The 27,389-nt window shown below is 41.8% G+C and overlaps 1 protein-coding gene across 1 annotated transcript in view; it reads left to right on the plus strand.

The window, feature by feature from the left end:
• The first annotated feature begins 8,506 nt into the window (after nt 1–8,506).
• The window catches only part of LOC132582726 (potassium voltage-gated channel subfamily KQT member 1-like), a 447,178-nt gene continuing 428,295 nt past the window's right edge, over nt 8,507–27,389 (plus strand). The window contains exons 1-2 of the mRNA XM_060254425.1: nt 8,507–8,681; nt 10,513–11,092. Coding sequence (XP_060110408.1) covers nt 10,689–11,092 — 404 coding nt within the window. The 5' untranslated portion in view covers nt 8,507–8,681; nt 10,513–10,688. The remainder of the gene's footprint in view (nt 8,682–10,512; nt 11,093–27,389) is intronic.

Consider the following 27,389-nt stretch of genomic DNA (forward strand, 5'->3'; position numbering starts at 1 on the left):
GGAGGCGGCGCGAGCTGCGGAGCTCCGCCCGGCCGGATGAGACGTGAGCAGGGTCGGCTGAGGCGGCGTTTAGACGAGTCGGAGGCCTGGCTTCGCCCGGGGCTTGTGAGAAAGGCGCCCGAGCCGCTTCAGCTTTGGGGAGACTATTGAGGGGGGCCACGGGGCGCCCCCTCCGCCACTGACGAGATGCCTAACTACCCCTTGCACGTGGGCCGCCTAGAGATGTTAAATTTCCGGGAATTTTGAAGCTCAGGAAGAAACCCGGGTTTTTTTAACGGTTTTTTCGGGAAGAAACGGAATTTTTTTGGAAATTTTTTTTAAAAATGCTACATTAGCATTTTTTCTTGTCTTTTCCGGATTGAAAGTCATTCTGTTGTTACTTGAGGAACATAAAATATGACTATGGACAATTTTTACATGGCATGAAATTATCACAGCTAGCATATTACAAATATAGTGCAACAACAACAACATAGACCTTTATTGGCATTAATGCAAATATAGTGTATCCAAACAATTATTACAAACAGAATTTACTTTTTAAAATATTTCTTTGTAATTGTAACAAGTGGAGCAACAGTCTCCTGAACTGTTTACTAGTTTATGTGGAACAGATTAAAAAACCTCCACAAAACAATTTTTAAAAATCCAGAAGTAACAATTATTCATATTTCCTCTCCACAGTATTAAATAATAATAAAAAAACCCATTCATCCTGTTAAAATAAAACGTTCCATAATCAATTTCTTTTTTTAATTTTTCCAATTTTTTGGGGGGGGGGAAGGCTTACAGAAAAAAAACGGGAAAAACCTGTTTCCCCCCCCCCGAATTTTTCCGTTTTTTTCCCGAGCCTTCACATCTCTAGGTCCACCCCCAAGTACCACGAAAGACGGCTCTTGTCATCCCCCCTCCACCGCATAATGGCAGCCGGCTACATTTATTTATTTATAGGACAGAGTTTGAGTCCAGTAGGACCTTTAAGACCTACAAAATTTAATTCCGCATATAAAGCCATGTCTCCCCCGCCTAACTAAAAACCTGGGTTCAAATATGTGGTTTGGCCTGGTGTCTAAAAGAGAAAAGTAGGGGCCCAATGAGCCTCAAGGAGAAATGGGTAACAGAGCAGCAGAAAATGCTGTCTTTAGTTGCAGTGGCAACGAATTACAGTGCCCTAAGAATGCTATCCAGGGAGTGAACCTTATTGAATTAACCCCAGAATATGAGTACACCTTCTTAATCTTGTTTTCTGAAGCAGGTGAAACATGCCAGCATCAAATAGTGGGTGTTGCAGGAATACCAATACAAGTTTTAAGGACTGTGTGTTCTAGAGCAGCAAGGACTGACAATCATGGATCATACCAAAGAGATGCTAAGATTTAGGTATGCAGGGGTATTCCGCATTATAAACTGGAAAGGAACTTTAATCCTTTATTTAAAGAGAATAGCAAAAGGTTTTCTGCTGATGCTCTGAGGTTCTTTATTTGGGTTGCCAACTGCCTGAGTGGGAAATGCCCTGTCCCCTTTAGTAGAGATTTAATTGGGTGTTACTTGATAAGTGATGTATGTCATGAAAAACTACAGCTTCCCATTTCCACGCAGGAAGCCACAAATGAAGGCTTCGGAAGGGTGTTTAGCCAAGCCTGTATGGAAATTGAGGAGGAACTGCAACTCATGTATGACTGTTACACAAAAAAGGAGAGGGGGCCAGTACATACTGTATCAAATGCACTTGATTCCCAGTGTAGATAGGGACAGCGTGTTGTATGAACAGGACTGCAGTAGTTCCAGCTATCACATGATCATTTGCCTAAGGTTTGGTATTCTGCTGAACAAAATAGATATTCTACGTTTTGGGGCTTAAATGTTTTTCTCTTGACTTCTCATCCTGACCTGCCAGGCTCAACCTTAGCTGACTGAAAAGTATCAAATTTCACTGCTTGTCTCAGCATGGCCTACTCTGATACGTTCATCTCGGTTGGTGGCAGTTGTGTGTCTGTGGTAAAGTCAAGGTAGGCCTTCAGTAAGTTATTCAGCAAACATTAATATGAGTAGCAGACTTCAGTGATTTGAAACAACAATATCCAGGTGGAGGTTACTTTTAATATTACAATTACAGCTGCAGTGTTTGGTTCCGGTTTCTACTTTAAAAAATCAATTGTTTTAAAAGGTGTGCCTGATTAATCATATTTTTTAAAAAAATAGTTGCTATAAGTTGTAGAGTTAGATCCAGCCAAGTTTTCAGGCAGTGAGAAAGAAAGGAGTTGTCCCTTCAGACCACTACAAGAAAAGCTCTGCTCAGAATCATGGGACTTGCATAGATAAAAGCCACATGGGATGGGGGAGTTGTATAGAGGGGTGTGAGGTGAGATTGAAAAAGCTGGCTGACTCTAGTCCTGAGCTTAACCATGCAATGTAGACACCATCCTAGAAGAAATATTCTTTCTCTCTCCAAAACAGAAGGGAATGGCTCTCTGAAGAGAGAACATACTTCAACATCACACTGTGGGATCACAAATAAAAGCTGATGCTATCTTGGAGGCATATTGTGTATGTCTATGAGAGAGAAGGGAGGTTTTGCCTTCCATCTTTGTACTGCATGATGATGGTATTCGTGTCACTAGGATATGGGAGGGCCACTCCAGGAACTTCCAAGTCCACCGCAAAGAAACCTGAGATTTTCCTGTTTGCTCTAGTCCTCAGCTCTTCCTCACTAGGCATACACAAAGCACCAGTTAAAATTAATACCAGGGCAGCATGCTGCTGATATCAGCACAGCACTGCTCTAATAAATCATTGTAATAGGCTCTCTCAGAAGAGAGAACATTTCTTTAAAAGTTCCAACTCAAAGGTGTTGAGAGCATCGCAACTGCGCTTGAGTCCAAAGCAACATGTAGCATTCATGAATTGGCATCCTGTTAATACAGGATGCATTGAGGCACCTCCACACAGAACACAGCGAGACAAGGAACAAGGCAACGCAGCACACTCCAGCATCGGGAGGACTGTGGATGTCCTGCAGGAAAGTTTTAACTGCCATTTCTCTGAGAGCTTTACTGATTGGGTGGCAGATTGAGCCCTTCCTGCAGATACCCTTTTGAAAGGCAAAAGGAGATGTGGCCAGTGTGGTGTAGGTTAAGAGCATCAGACTCTAATTTGGAGAACTGGGTTTGCTTCCCCACTCCCCTTCCACATGAAGCCTGCTGAGTGATCTTGGGCCAGTCACAGTTCTCTCAGAACTCTCTCAGCCCCACTTACTTCACAAGTTGCCTGTTGTGAGGAGTGAAAGGGAAAGGTGGTTGTAAGCTGCTTTGAGACTCCTGTGGTGTGTATAAAACCCAAGTCCTCTTCTTCACTCCGAGCATATCACCCAGACACCTCTGTAACACACAAGAATCCCAGGGCCTCCATCCCTCTCTTCCTCCTCCAAGGTAGGGCTTCAGGTTCCAGAGAGCCATTTTTATAAGCCACAATAAGGACAGTAACAAGCAACTGCACATTCATAGAAGGCATTTCTGCCCCCTCCCCATTCACTACTTCCCTTCACTAAGGAAAGCCACTCATGAAAAACAGGATCAAGAGGGTTTACATCTCACCAAAGGGGAAGCTAGCAATAAGGCAAAGCTCATTTTTTTAGCCAGCAACAATCAGCAAAACAGAAGTCAGGACTAGAGCCCACACCTCAAACACCCTCACCCAGGGGACTTCAACGTGGTGCCACAACTTTCCTGTGGTGTGTCAAATGCTCCTAGAAAGTGGGCATAACCAGGTGGGCTTTTTTGTGTTTTTGATGTTTGTGGAATAATGTTGACGGTACCTTTAATGTGCAAATAGCAGCGTTATATTCTAAAAACACAGTGGGACTTGATTCTAACTAAACGTGACTGGTCTGCATGGCTAATGATGCACCTAAATGCAACTTATATTGAAGACATCAGATCTTCCCAGTTAGAATGCATTTTAATAGTTCACTGCGACAGCGTGCACTCAGTCTCAAAAAGGTGGGGATCCCTGCTCCAACCACATGCCCAATTGGGTACATGCATTTTTTTTAAAAAAAAAATACATGGCATTTTGCCCTATTAGACCTGGGGTCGAAAGGAGCCCTATTAACCTGGGCCAGGAACTTGTTCACGTGTGTACAGATTAATGTTTCTAATTGTACAACTTTTAATAATTTGTTACCTTTGTCTATAGTGGGGGAGGGGGTACTTTTCCAGTGCATTACTAATGATTGAAACAAACCCATTAAAACAATGCTGGGACACTTAATATAATTGGAGCAAGGAATCGAATAACGGTTGAAGCTCAGTGTACAAGAATTTATATTGTCTCATTATTTGAAACCTTTCTGCCGCTGTCATGTGATACCTGCTGAATAAGAATAGGCTTGATATTGCAAGCAGTAATTCTTGCCTTCTTTTATGTAGCTCAATGGGGAACGTTGAGTATTACAAGTGTACCATGTCTTCAATAACCAACTTATTCATTCTTTCCAGTCATCTATATTGATAGAATGATGAAATAGGGATTTTACAATTTATTACATCAGTTTAAAAACCTTATTAATAAAGAACGGGGAAGAAACCAAGGAAAGATCAGAACAGCACGATGATTTTAACAAAGTCGTCTGGACACAAGATGAAAATGGAACATTAAGGCAATCTGGAAAACGCCTCTACAGGCTCATCCCCGGCATATGGCGTTGGGAGCTATAGTGGCAAAGGGTAGCCCCAGTCATCCGCGTTTGTGTGTGTGGAGAGTATGGTCAGGTCCTGATGGCCCATGGCACCATCACCCTTCCTCATCCAACTAGCTGTTCAAGCTGGAAGTGGCGAACATCTGTGCATCATGGATCCTGCCTGGGAACTTAACAAGGATGTCATTCACAGATAGCCTAGATGCTGATTCTGGTAAATGTGCAAGCTGTCTTGAAGGTGATGAGGGTGAGGTGTGGAGATGACGGCACCAATGACATTGGGGAATTCAGTGAATGTGTGAAACCTGTGCATAGCTGCAGGTGGCTTCCATCATGGTTGAGTTGATGTGCTTATGCAGGTGAAAGAGTTCAGGCATGGGACGCCTCTAGAATATCTCTACTGTGGCCCAGAAGGAGCTGACTACAGATACCAGAGGGAAAGAACTGTCTTCTGCAAACATTGTGGCAATTCAATAAACAAATGGAATACACAAGGTCTTGTGGGGACATCTTTTCCCCCATTTCCCAGCACTATTCCCTCTGTCCCTCCCCTGGCATCTCCCATAGTCTTTGCCCAATTCCCGTTTCCTTTTATCATGTCCACCTATCAACCAATCTACCTTTATCTGCCCCCGAGTCTTTAATCTTTTTTTCTTCCTTCCCTCCAGCAAGCTCTCTCCAAGTAAAGACCAGCAAAGTTATTAAAATCATGCAGTAGTTAGTTACTCAGGTAAGCTGTGTGGCGATCACCTCCAGGCCTGGCTAAGTCATGCTGGTTGCACAGCAGTAAGTTGCCCAGGCAAGATCTATGATGGCTGCTGCCAGGCTCAACCAAGTCCTACAAGATGTAGCAAGTCACCCGGGCGAGTTGTCTCCTGGCCACTCCTGGGTCTATGTAGCAGTGCTGATAGTGGATTGCACAATGGCCCCTGCTGAGCCTGCTGGACCCAGCTTGGACAAGCCTTCCATTAGGGCATGTAACTGGGTGGAGGAGGCTTTCTATGGCTGTTTTGGACCCCAGTCCTTCCCTGCTCCTACACTTCAATATACCCCCATTCAAAGGCTTAACAATATAGTTGTGGTTGCTTGGTGACCCCCAGAATGGCCACCAGGATCTCAGAATATAGTCTTTCAAGACCACAGAGGGCATTAATTTTTGCAGCTACAAGTTTCTAATATTTTGAGGGACTTTAATCCCCCCCCCCCTTTTTAAAGATTTTCAGATTTTTCTGCAAGCATGAGATATTCCTTGGGTTCATAGAAAAATCCTCCTTAATCTTTCCCTGGCTTTGCTGTGTGGATCTTTTGATCTACATTCTGTGTCCCAGTTCAGAATTAGATATATAATTGAGCTGAAGACTCAATGTGTTAAAACCTGAGGAGGATGGATTAGTAGATAATAACAGCTCTACGTTAAGGAAAGCTACTTGCAGAATATAGTTAGCAATGTGGAATTGTCAGCTATTAGGAAATCATAGTAGAAATAAATAAAGATCCATAGGCAGCTCCTCACATTGAGGAAGGCAGTCAGAACATCTTAATTAAGATCAGGAAAGAAACTCATTTTAAATATTCAGATGCAAAAGATTTATGCCATACATGAAATAGAAAATACAGTAACGTCTAAGACAGCAATTAAAAAGAACTGATGTCCAGCCCAACCCAGTGCAGGTTTACTTGAAGATAAGACTCACCTAATTCAATGGCATTTACTCTGAGGTATGTAGAGTGGGCAGGATTTCATTCACATAATCTCTACGTTAAGCCACTCACAAGAGTGATTTAACTCTGAAGAAGAAATTCACTCCAATATATTACAACCGTGCGTTTCAAAGGGAGTGAGACTTTGAATATCAGAATGTTTTTATTTTGCTGTGCTAAATTGGCACGTGAAGATCCCTGGCTTGGTTCTGTCATCTGGAGGAGAAAAGCAACTGGGAACCATTTTGGGATTTGGCCCCATTCCTTATGGATTCCCCCATAAGTTCTTCAACTGGAGTTTGTGTAAAACAGTATGTTCTGCAGCAATTCATTAACAGACATCAGAAGTCAGGATATAAATCTAACATTTACAGACACCATCCATGTTCTATTAAATGCTGTTCCTGTGCCTCTAAGGAAACAAACTGGGATGGAGCTTGTCTTACAACCTGTATGAAATATGTAAGCAACTTGAGTGATGTGGAATGACTGATGGAGCCCAAATAAGAACAGGCATTTGAAGGCATTCTCGTAAAATAGAGAAGGTTTGTTAGCAAACTTGTGCACTGGGAACTGGGAGATTACTTGCTGCAGTTCTTTCCAGTGGGGTAAAAGGATATCATGCTGGTATTATTTTGTCAGGTAAAGCGGAAAACAATTTAGATCTGGTCAATAATGCTTCACTCTTGCCAAAAGTTTGTATAATTTTGTTTGTAGACTGGATTAATGGCAGACACGTTACATCAAGAGTTTTTGACTCAACATGTGAGATGAATTCGGCAAAGGCTGTTAATGTAATCACAGCTGTTTCCAGGTGGGGGCATGAAAACACACCTCTGCTGTAGCAGCATGCTGTGTGGGAACTGCATCCATGGGCACACTGTTCCCATGATGTGTCTGCACATTTCACAAGCCCTTCCCAGCCCACAACTCCCTTCTTTTGAGGTTCCCCCCACTAATTGTGCTGTAGTGGTACAGCATGGCTGTGTTAAAAATGGTGGGAAGCCATTCAAGGAAGAATGCAGGAGACTGCACTGAGCTGACAGGTTCTGTAGCTCCTTGCAGGATTTAAGGGTTTTTGCAGTGCTAGGACAGTTACCGTGCAATCCTAAACAGAATAACACCCTTCTAAGCCCATGTGTAACAGCACCATCCAAAGCAAGTCTACTCAGAATCCTACTCAGGCAAGGTGAGGCTTACTTCTAGGAAAGTGTTCCTGGAACTACACTGTTATGGTGGTTGTGTGGTTTAAAGATACATTTTTGCCACTTTAGGATTACCTTTCTGCCAATGTATATAAAGTGACATACAAGTAAAATACACAGCTAACAAAACCTATACAAACCAACGGACTGAAATACTACCAAACTAATCATTTGAGGCTGAAGAACAGAAGCCACCCACACACACACACCTTGTACAAAATGTGCATTTGATCATATTTCTCTGGGGAAGCTTGGAAACCATGATGCCATATTGAGTGAACTCCATAGTAAACAGTTCACAGAACAGGATGGAAACTAGGCCAGGGAGCAATTACTATATAGGAAAAACAGAAGGACTTCCTATTTTGGAGGTAGCCAAAATAGTGTTTGCTAAGAGTGGTCAGATTCAGTGTTCTTACAGTTTCCATTAGAAGTGCATCGTTTTTTGGAAAAAGAATGTTGTGCTTACCTTTGTCAGCCAGTACGGTGCACCAGTTGCTTCAGAGTTGTCCATATTCTCTCTTGAATATTCTGGATGTTTTCCCCCCTCATCGAGAGGGGAAGGCAGCAGATGTGTCAGTAGTGTCCAGTTGGTACAATTAAGACATGCGGCATGTAGGAAAGGTCTTGCATCTGTTCCAGTAAATCTTCCCAGGCTTTTTTAACACTGTGTAGATCGAGTTCAGGACTTCTGCAGTTTCCATAAACAAGACTCAAAGTCTGAATCTGAAGGAATTAGGAGAACTATACATAATCCACTGGTGAATTTGGGGAGTGCCGTCAAAAGGGAAGCTCTGCCTGCCAGAGCTGAGGACTAATAACATCAAAGGGATGAAAAAGCCCTGTTTTGCCGGACACAGAATGATCAGCACCATCCAGATGATGCTCAGCAGCTTTTCTGCCAAAAGAAAACTGACAAGGGAGGTGTAGGGGAGGTCCTCTGGCCGAACAGGTCCCACCCTTGCCCATCCAGGGAGCAGAGCCGCACAATGCCCCTGCTGTACCTATCCTTGGATTATACCATATGGAGCAGAGGAAGCAGCAAAGAGAAGGCAAAGCGCAGCATGCAACAGGAGAGGGTATGTACTGCTTTCCAGATGGTTTCAGGTTTTGTGTTTTGTGCCTGCACGTACCAAATCAGGTGGGGGTATTAACAGTAGCGTTTTTGTGTGCGCGCAAAGATCCGTTGAACACCGTCTGCTCTGCGTCCAGATAGTCCGGCCAATTTTATTCACTTAGCACTTGAGCAAGCAGAGTCTCTGTGTGCCATGCAAATTTGTCTGGAAGTGTTTCATTTGAGAGAAGAGAAATCAGACCTTTCTGCTGTCTATCAGACAACTGATGAAGTGTTGCTGTGTAGTTAGGGACGTATCCAACATGGTATCATAAGACCCATTTGGGACGATGGCACCGTTTCAGATGGTTCAAAATAGCAATTTATTCCCATTAATACATGAAAACAATGGGCATGTTTAAGTCTGAAGTTTCCTCTTGAAATTATCTCCACCTTTTGAAGAGAAGGGCTGCTTATTGTACGCTCTGAGCTTTGTGAGAGGGTCATGAAGAGGAACTATTGTGAAGGCTGCTGAGTTGACAGTTTCAGCACAAGTGTTGTGTTTTGATAATGTGAAATGCCTGAGACATCTAAGGATTAACTTGATCCGAACCTTAAATCGAAGTAATTTTCTTAAAGCAACAAAAGGCATCCACAAATCTCTTTGTTTTTAGTTGTTGTAATAGATAGAGACACTGAATGTGTTAACATTCAACAAGTGCCTAATCTTGTATTGAGCTGTAAAAGATTAAAAGGTCCTGTTTACATTAGATCTGCAAGGGGTTCTTTACTTTCATTGGATCGGATGCTTAAAATCTTCCTGATTAAATGTAATGGATACAGACTGCAAACCATCAGAAACTTAGGGAATGGCTCTGGGGGTGGGTTGTTGTTTTTCTTTAAATGAGTACATGTAAAATAACTGGGTCACTTAGTTGTCAAAATTATCATATATTTTCGCTTTTGAACATGATCTTGAAACAATTACTCTTGAAATAAGTAATCTTGGAATAATTTAAATGATTAAAATGTGGAACTTGCTGCAGGAATAAACAGTTTTAAAAGGGGATTAGGTAGATTCATAAAGGTATAACAGTGGCTGCTAGCCATAGTGACTGAGGGGAGCGTCCACGTTTAGAGGCAATAAACCTCTGAATCTGAGTGCCAGGAGGCAACATCAGGCGAAGGCCTCAGCCTCTCTGTCCTGTTGTTGGTCATCCAGCAGAACTGGTTGGCCATTGTGTGACAGGATGCAGAACTGGAGGGACCACTGGTCTGATTCTTATGTTCTTATGCTATGTTCTTAATAGGATTGACCCTTGCAACATTGATTTATATTGCTTAGGCATCAGCAGGTCATTGTGGCCAAAGTGGCAAACGAAGCAAAGTAGCAAAGCTGATCTAACTTGCTTTTTAACGTGAAGGCCATTTTCTGCTTTGCAAAGCAATAAGCCCAGGTCTGTTGCAGTGGGCATATGGAAACACAGAACTGCAACCAATCTGTCCCTCTGATATGCTTGCCCTTTTCATGTTTTCCATTCTTAGCCATACACTTCAAGTATTTCAGCTGTGCAACAAAACAATGCAATGCATAAAGCAGCTCTTAGGTGCCTTCAGAAATAAAAGAGCTCATTAGGCCCCCATGGATATTTTTAAACCTTAAACAATGCGTCTGTGTGCATGAAAAGTGTCACAAGTGCACCTGTAAAGTTCAGGCTCTTCATCTTGCTTTGCTTTATTCCACATTGACTCAGCTTCAGTTGTCCTCCCCCCTTCTAAGTCCTCACCTCACTCTTTCCAGTGTCTATTACTTGAGACTTCCATTATCTAAATATGTTCTTGTGATTTAATTTCAGAGACCGAGTAACAGGTGACAGCCTGTCTGTGCACAGTGTGGCTGCAAAAGAGTTCCCTGATAATGCTCAGTGTGTTACTGGGTGGCTGGAGAGTGCAACAGGCAGAAAGGACATACAATACCTTTTATGATTTTAAATATTGATCAAGGTGAGCAATACCCCTGCTTCGTTACAGAATGTCTTTCGGTAATAGCGAAAGTGGTGGGCACCCAATGTATAAGCTTTGCAGCAGAGTCCAGCATTCTGACTCCCGGGTGGGAAACCTCAACGGACATAGGAAGTCGGCTCCCTTGTTGGAAGTACGAACAAACTTAAGCAACATGCAGTACTCTTCTGTGGTGCTTGAGCCTGATTCTTTGGTGACTAATGGATCAAGAATTCCATCAAACTCTGAAGAGGAAAGCACGCAGGATCCTGTTTTCCAGATAAACAGCGAATCTATGACAGCCAGTGAGGTACGCCGGGCCTACGCTAAATGCTTTTATGGCCCATACTTAACCAAAACTAGTATGCAGGGAGATGTGTACAATTTTCTGGAACGGCCTAGTGGATGGAAGTGTTTCATTTACCATTTTACAGTGTAAGTACTTACCTTTTATTAATTAGGGTTGCCAGGTTCCCCCTGGCCACTGGTGGGGGATGGGGGTAGGGTTGCCAGCTCCAGATTGGGAAACTCCTGGAGGTTTGGGGGTGGAGCCTGGGGAGGACAGGGGCCTTAGTGGGGTACAATGCCACAGAATCCACCTTCCAAAGCATAACTGATATTTGAAGTCTGGAGATGACCTGTAATTCCAAGAGATCTCCAGCCCCCACCCAGAGGCTGGCATCCCTGTTTTTTAAAATAAGATTATTGGTGTCAAACTTGTTTTGGATCTGTGCTTACCTAATTTCACAGAAAGTTATGGCTAAACTAAATGAGGCCCTGGGAGATCTGTGATAAGATACTCACTTTGTGGGTGAGGTGTTTCTTGTTTTTAATTGCTGCCATATTGGGCTCTGATTTGCATTTGGGGGTAAACACTCCTCATGCCATTTTCTGACCTTAGGCAGTCCCTTCTTAGTTGTTAGATACCTCATCTTAAACTATAGATAACAGTTATAGAAGGTCCCAGCTTGGATCTGGACCATAGCAAGGGGAGAAAGTTTAATCCCTCCCCCCCCACCTCGCAAACTCAGTCCAATCAGGGCAACACCCAGGTGCAGTTTTACAAAACACAGTGGGATCCACAATGGCAGTGGAGCTGCTTTCTCAGGTCTTCCAGAGTGTTACCTGGTGTGCTCCTTAGTACAGACTTAATGAATGAAGTATTTCCTTATGGATGTGAATTGAATAAGCTGTTATTGCTGCAGTGAACTTCCTTCTCCCAGTGTGATGTAGTGGTTAAGAGTGGCAGACTCTAATCTGGAGAACTAGGTTTGGTTCCCCACTGCTCCACATGAAGCCTGCTGAGTGACCTTGTGCCAGTCACGGTTCTCTCAGAGCTCTCTCAGCCTTACCTACCTAAGCTGCTTTGTGACTCCTTAAGGCAGGATATAAAAACCAACAACTTCCTCTTTTGCCTCCTTCTCCCACCAAGTCTTGTTAAAACTTTTGTCTAAAGATGAACCTGCAGCTCAAGCTCATATCAGCTGACAAGGACCTTTAAAAAGAAATCTGGTGAGAGTTAGTGAAGAGCATGAGCTCTGGTCAGGAGTGACTTCAGCCACACTCATGTCCTGGCTTTAGGCAGACTGCTATTCCCTCACAGACCCCTCTGTCTTCAGTACAAGGATGCTACTGACCTCCTGGACAGAGCTGCTGTACAGGTGACTGAGGATGTGTACGAGGCTGTTTGATATGCAAAAGGAGCACTGTAGAAAGATTAAGTACTCTCTTGTTTATCTGAGCAGAAAGTGTGGTGGTGATGGAAAGTGCCATCAAGTCACAGCTGACTTAATGGTAACCCTTGAGGGTTTTCAAGGCAAGAGACATTCAGAGGTGGTTTGCCGTTGCCTACCTCTGCGTCACATCTCCCATCCAAATACTAGCCAGGGTGGATCCTGTTTAGCTTCCAAGATCTGATCAGATTGGGCTAGCCTGGGCATACCTTTCTTTTTAAAGGTTAAAGAATTATCACAGATATAATGTAGTATATATTATTTAGGTTTACAATTGATAGTCTGAAATGTAAATATTATGGCAACAATTTTGTTTTTAACCCTTCATCTCAGCATGCACTCCAACTAACTCGTATTGTTAACTAACAGAATTGATAAACAGCTTAGGGTCACAACTCGTTCCTAACAGATCAGAGATGCAGGGCCTGGCTTGTTTCAGTGGGAAGAGACCTCTGGATGTGCTGTGGGCGGCTTTCAGCCCACATCTCCAGTACAGAAAGCGCTCTTAAGTACGATACAGTGGAATGAGTGTGAACAGTGTAAGGATGTTCATTGTATGAGCTCTGTGAGAACCTGCAGAGAGACTGAACATGAGAAAAGCTCTGCTGGATTAGACCAGTGGTCCCTCTAGTCCAGCATCCTGATACCCAACCAGTTCCTCTGGAAGGACAACAACAGGGCATTGAGGCCTAGGCCTTCCCCTAATAACATCAGAAGAGCCTTGCTGGATCAGACCAGTAGTCTCTATAGACCAGCATCCTGTCTCACACAGTGGCCAACCAGTTCTTCTAGATGGCCAACAACAAGGCATAGAGGCTGAGGCCTTCCCCTTGTGTTGCCTCCTGGCTCTGGGATTCAGAGATTTAGTGCCTCTGAATGTGGAGGTACCCCTCAGTAGTAGCCATTGATAGACTTATCCTCCATGAATCTGAATAATCCCCTTTTAAAGCTTTTTTATTTCTGTGGCCATCACTACATCCTTTTCACAGTGAATTCCACATTTTAATCACTCTCTGTGTAAAGCAATATTTCTTTTTGTCCATCCTGAACCTATTGCCCATTGGCTTCACTGAAGATGGGTCATCAGTGGTTGATAGTGCTGTGCTGAGAGTTCTTTGATGCAAAGCATAGTAGAGCTGGTGGCAGGTTTTTCCAGTGTTTCATCTGTGTCATTTATGAGCTTCTGTTTTAGAACAGGGCATAAAATCTAAATTGTTTTTCCATGGCTATTAGAAAATGGTTCAGCTCTGGATGTACTAAAGCCCATGCAACAAAAGTATCTTCCATTGGATTCTTGTTTCTGGGCCTCTTAAGTTAGTTGAAACTGCCCTAGTGTGTGAAAAGGACATTTATGGCACCCCCCCTCCTTTAAAAAAAAAATCAGGTAACTGGAATTAAGCTGGCATTATTGTATTGCATTTTGAGGAACTGGAGAGCTTTTATTTTGTTAGCCATAGAGGAGTGCTAAATGAGCCCAGGCACAGATGTACAATATCCACCTGTGCTGTATTTTAGCTATGTTTTGTTTTTATAACAACAAATGTAGAAGATACAGTTTTGGCTGGTTTTGTCACCCAAGCCCAAAAACTGAAATTCCTGGAATGGGTGAAAGGCTGAAGGGATTTAAATGCCTTTTGTCTTAGGCATGATTCCTGCTGTGGAAATGAGAAGTTGTACAGAAATAACATCAGAGAAGCCACAAAGAAGTTTTCAATTCTTTTTTGGTTTCACATAAAAAGGGAGATGAGTGACAGTAGAAATTAAAATAATACCAAGTGCCACCACTTACAATGTAATCCTAAACAGAGTTACATCATCATTTGAAAATCAGTGGGCTTAGAAGAGTGTAACTGTGTTTAGGATTGCACGGTTAATTTAGTAAAAAAATAAAACATTATGAAAAGTATTTTTTTCCCTACTAAAATCATCGAATGGTGCAGATGAGGTACTGTAATTCTGAAATATGTCCATCTTGTAGCAAAATCACAAGCAGAAGAACCTGAGATCAACAGAATGACACAAGATGTTCGTAAAACCTGATGAAACATAAAAATCTCAAAAGGCAGTCATAAGAGTTAAACCTTTTTGTACAGGTTGTGAAAGATCTTTCTGTATATATGGTGCCCTGGGAGTAAATCATAAGAATCAGTGATGGCCCATAAGACCAATAATCTATCTGGCAGTGGCCAGTGAAGCCCACAAGTGGGGCAAGAAAGAACATCACTTTTCTTATGTCTGCTTCCCAGTACCTGACAAGCAGAGACATTCTGCCCCTGAATTGGCTGGTCTCATTTGACTATCATAGCCAATAGCCAGCAATAGCCCTGTGTTCCATAAATCTGTCCAGCCCTTTTTGAAATCCTTCTAAACCAGGGGCCTTCACCACCTCTCGCAGCAGTGAGTTTCACAAAGGTACTCTTGGATTGCGGTCAGATGAGCTGTTTGATCTGATGTTGTTTCTGTTACTCTGTGGATTTAAAAAGCACATTCACATTGTCAATATCCTGTTCCCCAATCATCACCCTCCCAATCTCATCCCTTCTTGATTGCAAGTTTTCTGGCACTGGGGAAAGTCCATAGTTTACAGATATAAGGGGTTTCACCCTGCATTTCCAGATGCCTGAATTGCCCTTTGCAAAGCCAAGCTGTTTGGGAAGTCTGAACCTTCCCTTCTGTTTTTGCTTCCCTACCCCCTTTTGAATCAGTTGGCGATATGCACCTCATTGGATCTTCACACAAGGGTTTTGAATCACTGCTTGTGCACTTCTTTGTTGCAACAATGTGTTGTGATTGGGAGCCCATGGGAAGTTGCTTCAAAGCAACAAATTCAAGAAAAATGACCCTTTCTGCCATTTCTTGGGGTGGGACAGCACTGGAAAAAGTCTTTATTTAAATTAATTTATTTATGACTTTAGCTTCTCCACAAGCGGACTTAGGGCAGCTAACAGTCGATTTAAAACAATTTTAAATTTACAACTGAAAACAATAAAATAATTAAAATACATTTCATGGTACTGCTCAAAACTTCAATATAGGCAGGACTTTCTTCTGACAGTGATCCTATATTAATCATAATTCCTCATTAGTGATGTCGCTCAGCAGTGTAGGGTGGCAGTTTTCTCCCATTTAGATATTAAAGGCCTGTCGAAATAATTCAGTTTTATTTTATTAATATCACTTTATTTAGGCTCCCGTATCAGCAGCCAGGATTCTGCCCCCAGAACTTTAATCTAAGCCACTTAATAATATTGTTCTGGCAGGAAAGTTCTATGAGATAAAAAGATGAAGGATGCACTCAGGTAGTGCCTCTAAAATATATGGTGTTCTGAAATGAGTGGGAAAGAGAATAAGCTCAGACAGGAAAGGGAGTGATTTCCAGTGGAGAAATACAGTTGTATAGGAACCAATCATCACAGTATTTGGTGGAGGGATTGTGGAGCTGTCAAAAAGGAACTAGTGCATTGAATGCACACTTATGTGCATACGTGAAAAACAAACAAACAAAAGAATGCTGCTCAACTCCTGCTTTGTGGTTACCGTGCAGCAATTATCTGAATGGTCACCCACAGGATAAGAGCACAGAGCAGCTGATTATGTGTGGATGTTAAGACAAAATTCTGCAACACAAAATACTAAGGATAAAATTACAAAAAGTGCTAAGCCTGTTGTCTAACCGCAGCCTTGGTGTGAAGCAATACTTTTTTTCTTTTTGACTGCCAGTCATTTTCATGGGATGACCCCAAATTCTAGTATTATAGCATCTGCTTTCACTATACCCAGCATGCCCAACCTTTTTTTAGCCTGCAGACACCTTGAGAATTTTGAGGCAGAGTGATGGGCCAAGAGGGGTGCCAAGAACTCCCAGACACACACAACAGGAAGGGGGACTGCAAATATAAACATGTGCACACCCAGAAGAATCCTAAGGGAGGATAACAATCAATGTGGGAAATGGAGAATAGCATACTCACAAAGAGAGAAGGACACAAAGAAAGGGAAGGGGTGCACCACTGCTCTGGGGCTTCCTACACCCCACTGCTTCACAGCTGTTTCATGGGCACTGTTTACAAGAGCTTGAATTCAAGATCCTTTTCTATTGAGTGGTGGGAAGAATCCAAATTAAAAGCCTCCTTTTTTGTATGATTGCAAAAAGTAACTGGTTCTGCCTTCATAATGGCCTCACTCCCTTTCTTGAAGCACATGGTAGGTACCTGGGGAAGTTCATGATGTCCACAGGTGCTATGTTGAGAACCTGGCTCTATACTATACATATTTCTGAAGACCTATTCCAGGATACCCCTCAGTTGCTTCCCCCCCTCCCCCCAAACGAAATAGCTCTAGTGGATTTAGTTTAGTCTTAGAGGCCAGGTACTTCAAACCCAGGATTATGTGGCTTGCCATTTTGTGCGCTTTTATCAACTGGTGGTTAATGCTAAATCTAAATAATTTTAATTTTTTTGCTTTTTGAAGTCACTAATATTAATGACAGCCATTAGCATATTTCATGTTTTTGTTTTCCTAGAGTGATAATTATGCTTAAACAAAACCTAAAATGCAATGTAAAACTGGAGAACAAATAAAGTACATCCTATGTTATGCCAACATGGTATAGTGGCTAAGAGCAGAGGACTCTAATCTGGAGAACCAGGTTTGCTTCCCACTCCTCCATCACATGAAGCCTGCTAGGTGACCTTGGCCAGTCACAGGTCCCTCTCAGCCCCACTTGCCTTACAAGGTGCCTGTTGTGGGGAGAGGAAGGGAAGACAATTGTAAACTGCTTTTACACTCCTTAAGGTACAGAGTATTAAATCCACTCTTTTTCTTCACAATTTTTTGTTTCCTCTTCTTGGTTCTTTTTTGTCTGTTTTCATTTATATTACCAAACTTTCATGTGTCCTCAAACCCAACAAAGATTAATAATTGCCATAATTAGTTATTCATATAAAGCTGCCTTATACTGAATCAGACCCTTGGTCCATCAAAGTCAGTATCGTCTACTCAGACTGGCAGCGGCTCTCCAGGGTCTCAAGCTGAGGTTTTTCACACCTATTTGCCTGGACCCTTTTAGTTGGAGATGCCGGGGATTGAACCTGGGACCTTCTGCTTACCAAGCAGGTGCTCTACCACTGAGCCACCGTCCTGTCCAGAAAAATTCTATTATAGGTATATTATAGGTTTTTTTTCATGAAGATTCTTAAATTGAAAATTACGTTTTAGTTTGTTTAGTAATTTTTAAAATGCACAGGTGGAGGTCACGAAAAGTGGGGGACGGAAGTAGAAAATGTAATGCATTGGTATGAAGTTTTAATTAATAGACAAATATTATTGTTACAATATATTGCAGAATAATAAAATTGTTTATACAGAATAATTGCCATAATTATCAAAAGGTTATAAAACCTTTGCCAGATTTCTGTGTAGCTTTTTAAAGCACTTTCGTAGGTATACCTAAGGACTGGGTGTGTGAAAAAAGTTACTGTTGGAAAACAAACTCAGAACATTTGACTTAAAATTTAAGTGAGCTTTGCCTATATGATGGGATAATGTTGTTAATTCCATTTTCTATTACTGTTATCTTTTCCTCCCTCCGGTTTCACTAAAAATCACCTTAGCAAAGAGAGAGAGAGGGTGGAATGTTGGACAGGCTGAAGAACTTGCTGAGTTCAAAGGACAGGACCTTTTTTCAAGGACTGGACTTACAGTGTATAATCATGCTTAAAGCTTAAACAGATTTTATTTCTGTAGATTTTAATATGCGACTAGCCATGGCTAAGCCTGTTTGGAGCTGGGATTTAGTCATTTTACTGAAAAAGCATGCAAAGTATGAAATACTGATGACAAGAATAAATGTGTTGACCTTGCCTTTGTGCATCTACAACAGAGATGTTTCCCAGAGACATTCAAAGGGAAAAGTTGATAATTTAAGATTACTTTTATGTAACTGATTTAAATTATCTGCCAATCCATATTGACTTTTTTAAAAGAAAAAGCCTGAAGCACATCCAGGACAACAGAAATATTTAAATGATAGAAGACTTACCATATCTTTTCTTCAGGATGTCTGGGATATAAACATTTAACAGGTATCAAAACTATGTAGCAAATTTGTTCATGTGAAGCTAACAAATATCTTAATAAATAGTGTGGCATACTGGTGAAACTGAATAACATGGTGTGGCATAACGGTGAAACTGAATTATGAAGATTCTCTTTGAACATTAATGCAGGGGACATTTTGGACAAAATCTAAATGGATCCAGTTCTCCATTAAGACTAATTTAATTGCTTTGTAATACATCCTAATATTAGGAATATTTTGGACCTAGACCCATTCCAGTGGTGTTAATGGTGGTGGTGGTGGTAGTTTTGAGTGGTGAAATCTGAATTGAGATTCCAAGGGACATTATCTCTCTCTCTCTTTTTTTAAGTAGGAAGATCCATTCAACTGCCCTCTATCAGTGTATATATGGCTATTATATTTCTCTTTTTTGTTCTTTCAGTAAGAGGTGTTCATTTCATGCATTAACACATAAAATTATTGCATTTAGATAGACATTATAAATATTACAGCTAAATATAAAATACATTACATATTGCAAATGAAATAAATATAGCAACAGGTAAAGTCAACTTGGAGACAAATTTAACAGGTGAACAGGTAGCCATTTCTTAAATACTGGCATAGTAGTACTGGAACCTAATTTCACTAGACATTCCAGAAACTTGCAGATTAAACCTACATGTTTTCATTTTTACATTTTATGTTTCCCTAATTTGAGGCGGGTAATTTTTAAAAGACCCCATGGTGCAGAGTGGTAAAGCTGCAGTACTACAGTCAAACTCTCTACGCACGACCTGAGTTCGATCTCAGCTGGGTTCAGGTAGCCGGCTCAAGGTTGACTCAGCCTTCCATCTTTCCGAGGTTGGTAAAATGAGTACCCAGCTTGCTGGGGGGAAAGTGTAGATGACTGGGGAAGACAATGGCAAACTACCCCATAAAAAGTCTGCCACAAAAACATTGTGATGCGACATCACCCCAGAGTTGGAAATGACTGTTGCTTGCACAGGAGACTACCTTTACCTTTTTTAATTTTAAAAAAGTGTTTAAGACATATTATTTCTCTGAGACTGCATAATTTGGAGAGAATTTCTCTATAAATCAAGCACGTGTGGCCAGGATGACAATAAATCTCACTTTTTCTGAACATGCAAACATTTTTGGTGAAAACAGACTGCATAGCCAGTATTGTTTCACTGATCCCTTTATATTGCCATGGGACATGATTAACTAGATAGAAACCAACACAGTTGATCTGCCAGTCAGAGTAGTGGAAAAATCCATCTAAGAACTATATTAATAACAAAACAAGGTGTCAAAAATTGGATGGAACATGTTACCCTGGTAACTCTGAAATTACCATAACAAATGATCTCATGTAGTATTTAATACCTCCATATCTTAAAGTACCTTTTAAGGAAACAAACATGATCAAATATCATGCAAAGTTTCCTAGCTGATCAATTATTTAAAGATTTCTTTCAGAAATCCAGTGATGGTGTTGTACCCCTGCCTTCTTCTAGTTTGTTTGTTATGCTGGCAAAAAATAATAATCTAGGGAGTTATTCACTAGTTAAGATCAGCATTCGTCAAATCCTGTATCCAAATAATCCAGTGCTGCTGGATGCATCTTGATTTTGTGACTGATCTGGTTCAGTTTGAAAGCTCCAAGTTTTTATGGTTTCTCTATGGGACAAAAATCAATTTCCTGATCACATGATGAAAATTAAATAGAAAAACAAAACAGGATTCCTCTTATTCAAGGTTGCACTGAAAATAGTACCTGCTAAATGCACACTGGATCATGGAGAAAAAGTAACCTCTTCCCAGCTGCAAAGAGGGGGCAGATGCATGTGTGCACAAGGAAAAGGCCGTTTTGAGTTTAGCCAGAGATCCTTTTCAGTCATTATGATTATAGCGTTTCTACCTTGCTTGCCAGGATAGTGCACTATACTTAATCCTCTGAATATATGTGTTTAAATATGGAATACAATGCATGTATTTTTCCAGTTCTAGCACCCATGAATTCGTGCTCCATAAATATTTATATTACAGGTTGCAAATGCTGATGCTGGAAAATACAGCTTACCTTATTCATCTACAGTGGGAGATGCAGTTATTGTCATGATTTTGGCTACTGAGCTTTCCCAGTATACAAGCGTGGGTGTGTCAAGATCATAATGACAGAAAAGGGGTCAGGCAGCCTCACATATTTTTCTTCCAAAGAAAGCCAGTCATTCCAGACTACTTCCCCCTCGCTTGGATGAAGAGTTGTGATTTCTGACTCATTATATATGTTAACTAGCTTAGCATCACTTCTGAATGGTCCTTGTTTAGATTTTAATTCTACCAAACTACATTTCACCCTGTACTTTCTACATTTCATGGCCTCTTGAGCCTCTTGTTTCTTATTGTTTTCCTAACCCTACATAAGTCTCTCTCTAATTTTTTAATTTATACCCTGCCCTATCCTGCAAGCGGGTTCAGGGCGGCTTACAGCAGTAAAAATGAACATCAGAATTAAAACATCATAAGATATCATAACAACAGTTTCAATAGTCAAAACAGCATATTCAGAAGAAACAGACACTATTTCAGGCATAAGCGGTAAACATATAACAGCACGTATGGCCAATGACTGTCGGCTCCATATAAGCACCATGAGTGTAAAATGGTGGGGGGAAATTCAAAGGGATGCCCACCAGATCAATTAAAAGCCTGGTGGAAGACTTTTAAAAACTCTTGCATGCCCTGTGGAACTTTGACAAGGGGAGCTCATTCCACCAAGTAGTGGCCCAGATGGAAAAGGCTTGGGTCCTTGTTGAAACCAGTTGGGCATCCTTAGGCCCAAGCACTACAAGTAGATGTTGTGAGGCAGACTTCAAAGCCTGGTGGGGGGGCTCATATGGGAAAAGGTGGTCCTGTAGATATGCAGGCCCCTGGCATAGTGAGGATCTGCTTAGTGAGGACTCACTCATAGCATCTGAAGAAGTGAGTTGTCTGATCCATAAAAATTAATACTAGAACAAATTTCTTGTTAGTTTTGAACTTGCTGGAAGACTTTGGTTTACATTTGCTGCAACAGACTAATAGGGGTGACCCTCTTGGATTTTTATGGCATGCTAACAAGTTATAAACTTAGAATTAGTGTCACCACTAGGATATAGTGACAGGTACAGACTCCAAGGCACAGCTGTGGGGGCGTTGGGGATGCACTGCACAAGGCTAACAGCAGAGATCTGTGTGGGTGTGTTGAATGAAAAAGAATGGGTTTGTTGCCATGCTGCCTTTCAGGTGCTGAACCCCAAGAGTATCACAGTAAGAGGCAAAAACTGAACAAACAACTGTGAAATAAATAACAAAGAAATATTCAAAAACCTTATATCTATTTAAACAATACTTAAAGGCATACAGTACACATATTACAGGAATTGAAAAACTAAATACTATAACCTATAATTACAATCCTAATAACAAAAGTCTCAAATTGCAATCCAAGTTTATTTATTCAAGTCCATGTAAAGACGTCAGGTTCCAGCTTTTAAAAACTTATGACAATTATTGTCGTAAGTTTTTAAAAGTCGGAACCTGACATAGCAGTTGGAACCAGACCTGTAGCAGACAAAGTTTTCCTCTGGGCCTAGCCACGAATCAGCTGAGAGGCAGGAAATCATAAGGTCCAAGTGCCACCATGGTCTAAAGGTCTATCACTTGTCATTTTCTCCCAAAGGTGGGAATGCCTAGCTGAAGTTGGAGTCACCTTACCCCTGGACAAATTGTTTTAATATGATTTTATATCATATTTTGAAATTGCTGTTCCTTGTCCTGATACTGAGAAGGAAGATGGTACAGAATATTTAATTATGGGTCAGTGCTGAAAAATCAGTGTCCACTCAAGCCATGCTTTGCTGGTCAGAGTTACTTTGGACATCTGTTGTTTGCTGTATACCACAATATGGATAACTTCCAGATTGGACTCTTTTCCAGCATTTTTGATGCTGGGAGCCAGATTCCAGACATTTATCAAATGTACTTAGAAATAAGTCACAATGAAATTAATATGACTTGCATCACAGAAAATGTCAGGCCAAAAATATAAACTTTCCCTTCAAGACAAAAAGTAGTTGTAAAAATCATGGAATTAGTAATGTTAATGTTAACCATACATCAAAATGCTAATAAAGATCCAGAAATTAAGTGAAATTTAGTAATCTCTGCCAGCGTATATAAAATAAATGAATGTTCTGTAACAAGTACTAACTTTGGTTGGTGTCTAAATTATACTTTATTATAAGTAGCATGCTGCATTTTCCCCATGTATTAATTGGTTGGAATTATTAACTGATAACATGTATCATCTTGTCATTCTATTCTATATCTAATAACACTTTAATAAATGCAAATAAATATGTGCTCCTAATAACAAATTGGGTTTTTAAAGAGTATGTTTGAGACCAGGTTCCAACCTAAAAATAGCATTTCTAAGAATTCAAGTTGCAATTTCAAATATGTTCTGCTCAACAGATTAAAACGGTAAGTAAGGGTCTGACATAAACAAATGATAACACTGAAAGCAACACCATGCTAATTTGCTTGTGAAATGCTTTTAGTGTCACTAGCCAAGATAAGTATTATATTAAGCAGGCAGCAGTGAACTCCTAACAGTGAACTCCTAAGTGCAGTTATAGCCTTCTAAGCCCAGTGAAATAACTTGCTGTAGGAAGGTGCAACTCTGTTTAGGATTGCACTGTTAAGTTCTTACCCTATGAATGTCCTATGATATATCTTACTCTTTCTATGACAAAGTGTGGCAACATTCATTGCAGTATTTGTTGTGTATAAATTTTGCATGGCTTTTGCTTTTAATTTTTCCCTCATGCTTCTGTTTTCAAAGGCTTGATGTGTACTCCTGAGGTTCACATCATTCCTGCCTACAGTTTCAAAATATTTGCCTCTGGGCAGCTACAGCTGGGTTGCCTTCCTTGTACATTTACAAAGATTATCAGTTTGTAGCAAATGTCATGTGGGATGGAGGCTGTAATAAGGAGGGGAATCGGTAGAGACTGAGAAGAAAAGGTGACTGGATCTAACTGAAAACTTGCTTAGCATTTCACATCAGAATGTTTTGTTGCATGTCACAAAATAAATGTGTGTGTGAAGTTCATGTCATTGATTTTTATATGTAAACATAACTTTACACCATGCATTTGTAGTTGATATAGTGATATATATTGAGTAATGTTCAGCAATTGTAGCAGGTAGCATATGGACTTAAGGCAACATGGTGGTGAGCTACAGTTTTGAGAAGATGGTATTATCTAGATGCAATTCTCTTTGGTGTTACTCACACACTGGGATTTGCCTCAGGCCCATACCCATAGTGGGACCCACAGGGTGCCAGCCCCACCACTTAACCATGGGGGCCAGCCCCGCCACTTACCGTTTCTATGGCACACTGCCAGACCTGAAGTGCATTTCCTGCTGCTGGGTGCTGGGGTGCCCCATAACCCACCTTGCTCCTGCCAATACCTATGAGCCATGCGCCAGCAGGCCAGACCAAAGTGGAGTTCCCTCACTCACCCACCTCTGCCTCAAAGGCCCTGCTCTGGCACTGCATGGCTAAAGGAGGGCTGGGAGGAGCAGGCAGTGCGGTAGGGGCCTGGAGACTCTGCTAGCCCCCAGTGGGCTCCCTGCCTGGTCCCCCAGAGGTTGAGCCCCTCACCCAGAAGGAGGGAGCATAGTTCCGCAGGCCCATCCATCCACTGCCAAGAAGTAAAGGGAAACTGACCAGAGTGGGGTTTGAAATTGACCTTGGCTGAACAGACTGACCCACCTCTGCTCACACTTTGGAGATGGGGCAGGGGAGGAGTGGGATTGTGAAGCTTTTTTGCCTGATTGGTTGAATTCCCAGAGAAGGATCCGGAGGATTTTGACCCTCCAAAGAAAGCAGTTTTTGCTGGCTGCTTCTTTCCCTCCCATGTGCTCTGCACACTTTCTCTCTTCCTCAGGAACGTTTCTGGGAGAAGGGTTGTGTGACGGTAATGAACAGGTTAACAAGAGAACTAAGGACGCATAGAGCCTGCATCAGGTGATTTGAGGGTGGGGGCCAGAGTGCTCGGAACTCTCGGAGGTGATTGATAGCTAACGGCTGAGGGCAGTTAGTGTCAGACGGAGTCTGAGGGAAACTGCCGAAGAGGGCAGTTGGTTTTAGAAGGAGCTGAGACAGGAGCTGAGGAGAGTCTTCGAGAGAAGCAAAGCTCACTGCTAGCTCTATAAAAACAGCCAAGAGCTGTGTGTGACAAAAGGAGAGTCACAGTGAAGACCTGAGCGGTCACAGACACATATACACGACTCTTAAGAGCTAAAGAGATAGTTGAGGGAACAGATGTGGGTCTAGAAGTCTGAGGGGCTGGGAGTAGAGGCACCAGTCGACTTGAGAAACTTGGCACATTATACCCAAGAGGCCAGCCTATAATAGTGTTGGAGAGTGAAATCTATATGATCTGTGAAACCTGAGAGACCTAAGGGAAAAATATATTATAAAGCCTGAAACTACTGAGCAACTTGCTAACTGCTTGAGATACAATATAGTCCATGTAAATATCTCCCATTCCGCAGTTGAAGTCTGTGTGTGTAAAAATAAATATCTGTGGTTTACTTTAAAGTTCTCTGGTGCCTGTATTTTGGGAAAACCATCAAAGCTGCTGTGGTCCCCTACAAACTGAGTGATCCATCTATCTGAGAGCAAAACAAAAACCCCAAAGAGACTAGTATTGAGGAATTCATATTATACCCACCCCTTGAGTTCAATAGCCGTGAGGTAAAATGCAAGCGGAAGAATTGAGGCTGAAGAGGGTCTGGGGTAGCCATAAGTCGCTTATAGGAGCGATCCAGTGAGACCGCGAGGCGCGCTGTTATAATTTGCCTCTTGGACCATTGGAGCCAGTTGGATATGTCTGGGGTTGATTTAAATAAATTTAAAAAACCTTTTCCTGGGGGCAGCAAAACCTCTTTTCCCCTCCCCACTTCAGAAAAAGAGCAGGGTGGGGGAATGCAATTTAAAAAGGGGCTTTCTTTCCTGCTCCATGCCTTGCTTAGTGTTAGAAAAGAGCAATATAGTCCAGGAGCACCTTAAAGACCAACACAATTTGTGACAGGGGATGAACTTGTCTGGCCTGGCTGCCAGCTTTGCTCATAGCCAGCCAGCAGCAGGTAAGCCCACCCACCCGCCAGGATTTCTCTAGTGTTGGTGGGGCATGTTGGTTTATTTTTTACTACAGGGCTAGGGTTATTGGTGGCCCCCTGCCCTCCCCAACAAAAAAATCCTGGCTATGGCCCTGATTTGCCTGTTGAGAGAGATAGAATTGGATTCCATGTCTCCCTTACCAGTTCTTTAACAAAGAAAGACTTTTTTTAATCAGAGAGGATTGCCAGGTCCAACTCAGGAAATATCTGGGGACTTTGGGGGTGGAGCCAGGAGCAAGGTTGTGACAAGCACAATTGAACTTTGAAGGGAGTTCTAGCCATCACATTTAAAGGGACTGCATTCCTTTTAAATGCCTTCCTTCCATTGGAAATAATAGAAGATAGGGGCATCTTCTTTTGGGGCTCACAGAATTGGATCCCCAGTCTAATCTTTTTGAATTTGAAGGGGGGGGGGGTTGAGGAGAAGCATCAGATGCTATTCTGAAAATTTGGTGCCTCTACTTTAAAAAACAGCCCCTATTAATTGATTGATTCTCCATTATACCCTATAACAGGGGTGGCCAAACTTGCTTAATGTAAGAGCCACACAGAATAAATATCAGGTGTTTGAAAGCCGTAAGGGAGGCAAATAGATGGGGGAGGAGGGAGGGATAGATGAGAGGTGGAAAGAAAGTAACTTTAAATACATTCTCCAAGCTACTGGCTGGCTTGATTTGGAAAAGTGATTTAAAGAGAGAAATGCTGTTTCCAAACCCATCCACAGGGCAGTGGGGGCTTTAAGAACCACACAATATGTATGAAAGAGCCACATGTGGCTTCCGAGCTGCGGTTTGGTCACCCCTGCCGTATAGAGAACAGTCTTCATAGGGAATAATGGAATGCCCAGGGGACTTTTCCCTCCCCCTCCTGCTTTCTGATAACCCTGAAGCTGGGGGAGGACTTCCAAACTGGGGGATTCCCTGCCCACAACTGGGGATTGGCAAGCCTACGAGAAAACCTTTCTCCATCAGCAAAAAAATTTCTCAATTGCAGGAAGTCTTTTTCCTTTTAAGGAAGACAAAGCAGAACAGAGTTGTAACACCCAACTTGGAAGGAAAGCATCTTCACGTTTTCATTGGGTCCATACGTAGCTTTGAAGGGATCCGTACTCTGATCCTTCAATGTACAAAGGGCCATCAGTGTTTGGCCAAAATTGGCAATGGTTGGAGTAGAGCAGCTGTTTGTCCAGAAATGCGGCTTCTCTCACTTGCATGTGGGATCACTATGGCGAGGCATTGCTCCAGTAATGGATATGTATCTCCCACTGATTCTTTGCTATCCTGTCTTCTGCCTTTCCTTCTTTCTCATTATCTCATCTCTTCTTGACATTTAGGATCAGAACAGATGACAACCATGATCAAATCTCCCAGTTATTTTTAAACTGAAAATGTGCAGAATCCTAATTTGAATAAGGGGTACAGTATAGGTGACCCCCCATGCCTTGACTAGGCTTTTAAAGAAGAAAAAGATGGACAAAACCAGGGTTTTTTTAAAAAAAACCCCCCAAACTTTAAAGCCTAATAATACTGTAGAAGGGATCAGTTTTTAATTAATGAAACTGTGCAGAGGTGGAAGATTTAAACCACTTACCCTTTGTGTCGCAGCCCAGTTCAGAAAACATGTGGCTACAATTATTCCTTAAAAATCATTGGAGAGATGTACAAAACACAATGTACGCTGATGGTATTATGTCATA

Source organism: Heteronotia binoei, chromosome 14 (assembly GCF_032191835.1).
Source record: "Heteronotia binoei isolate CCM8104 ecotype False Entrance Well chromosome 14, APGP_CSIRO_Hbin_v1, whole genome shotgun sequence".
Classification (NCBI taxonomy): domain Eukaryota; kingdom Metazoa; phylum Chordata; class Lepidosauria; order Squamata; family Gekkonidae; genus Heteronotia; species Heteronotia binoei.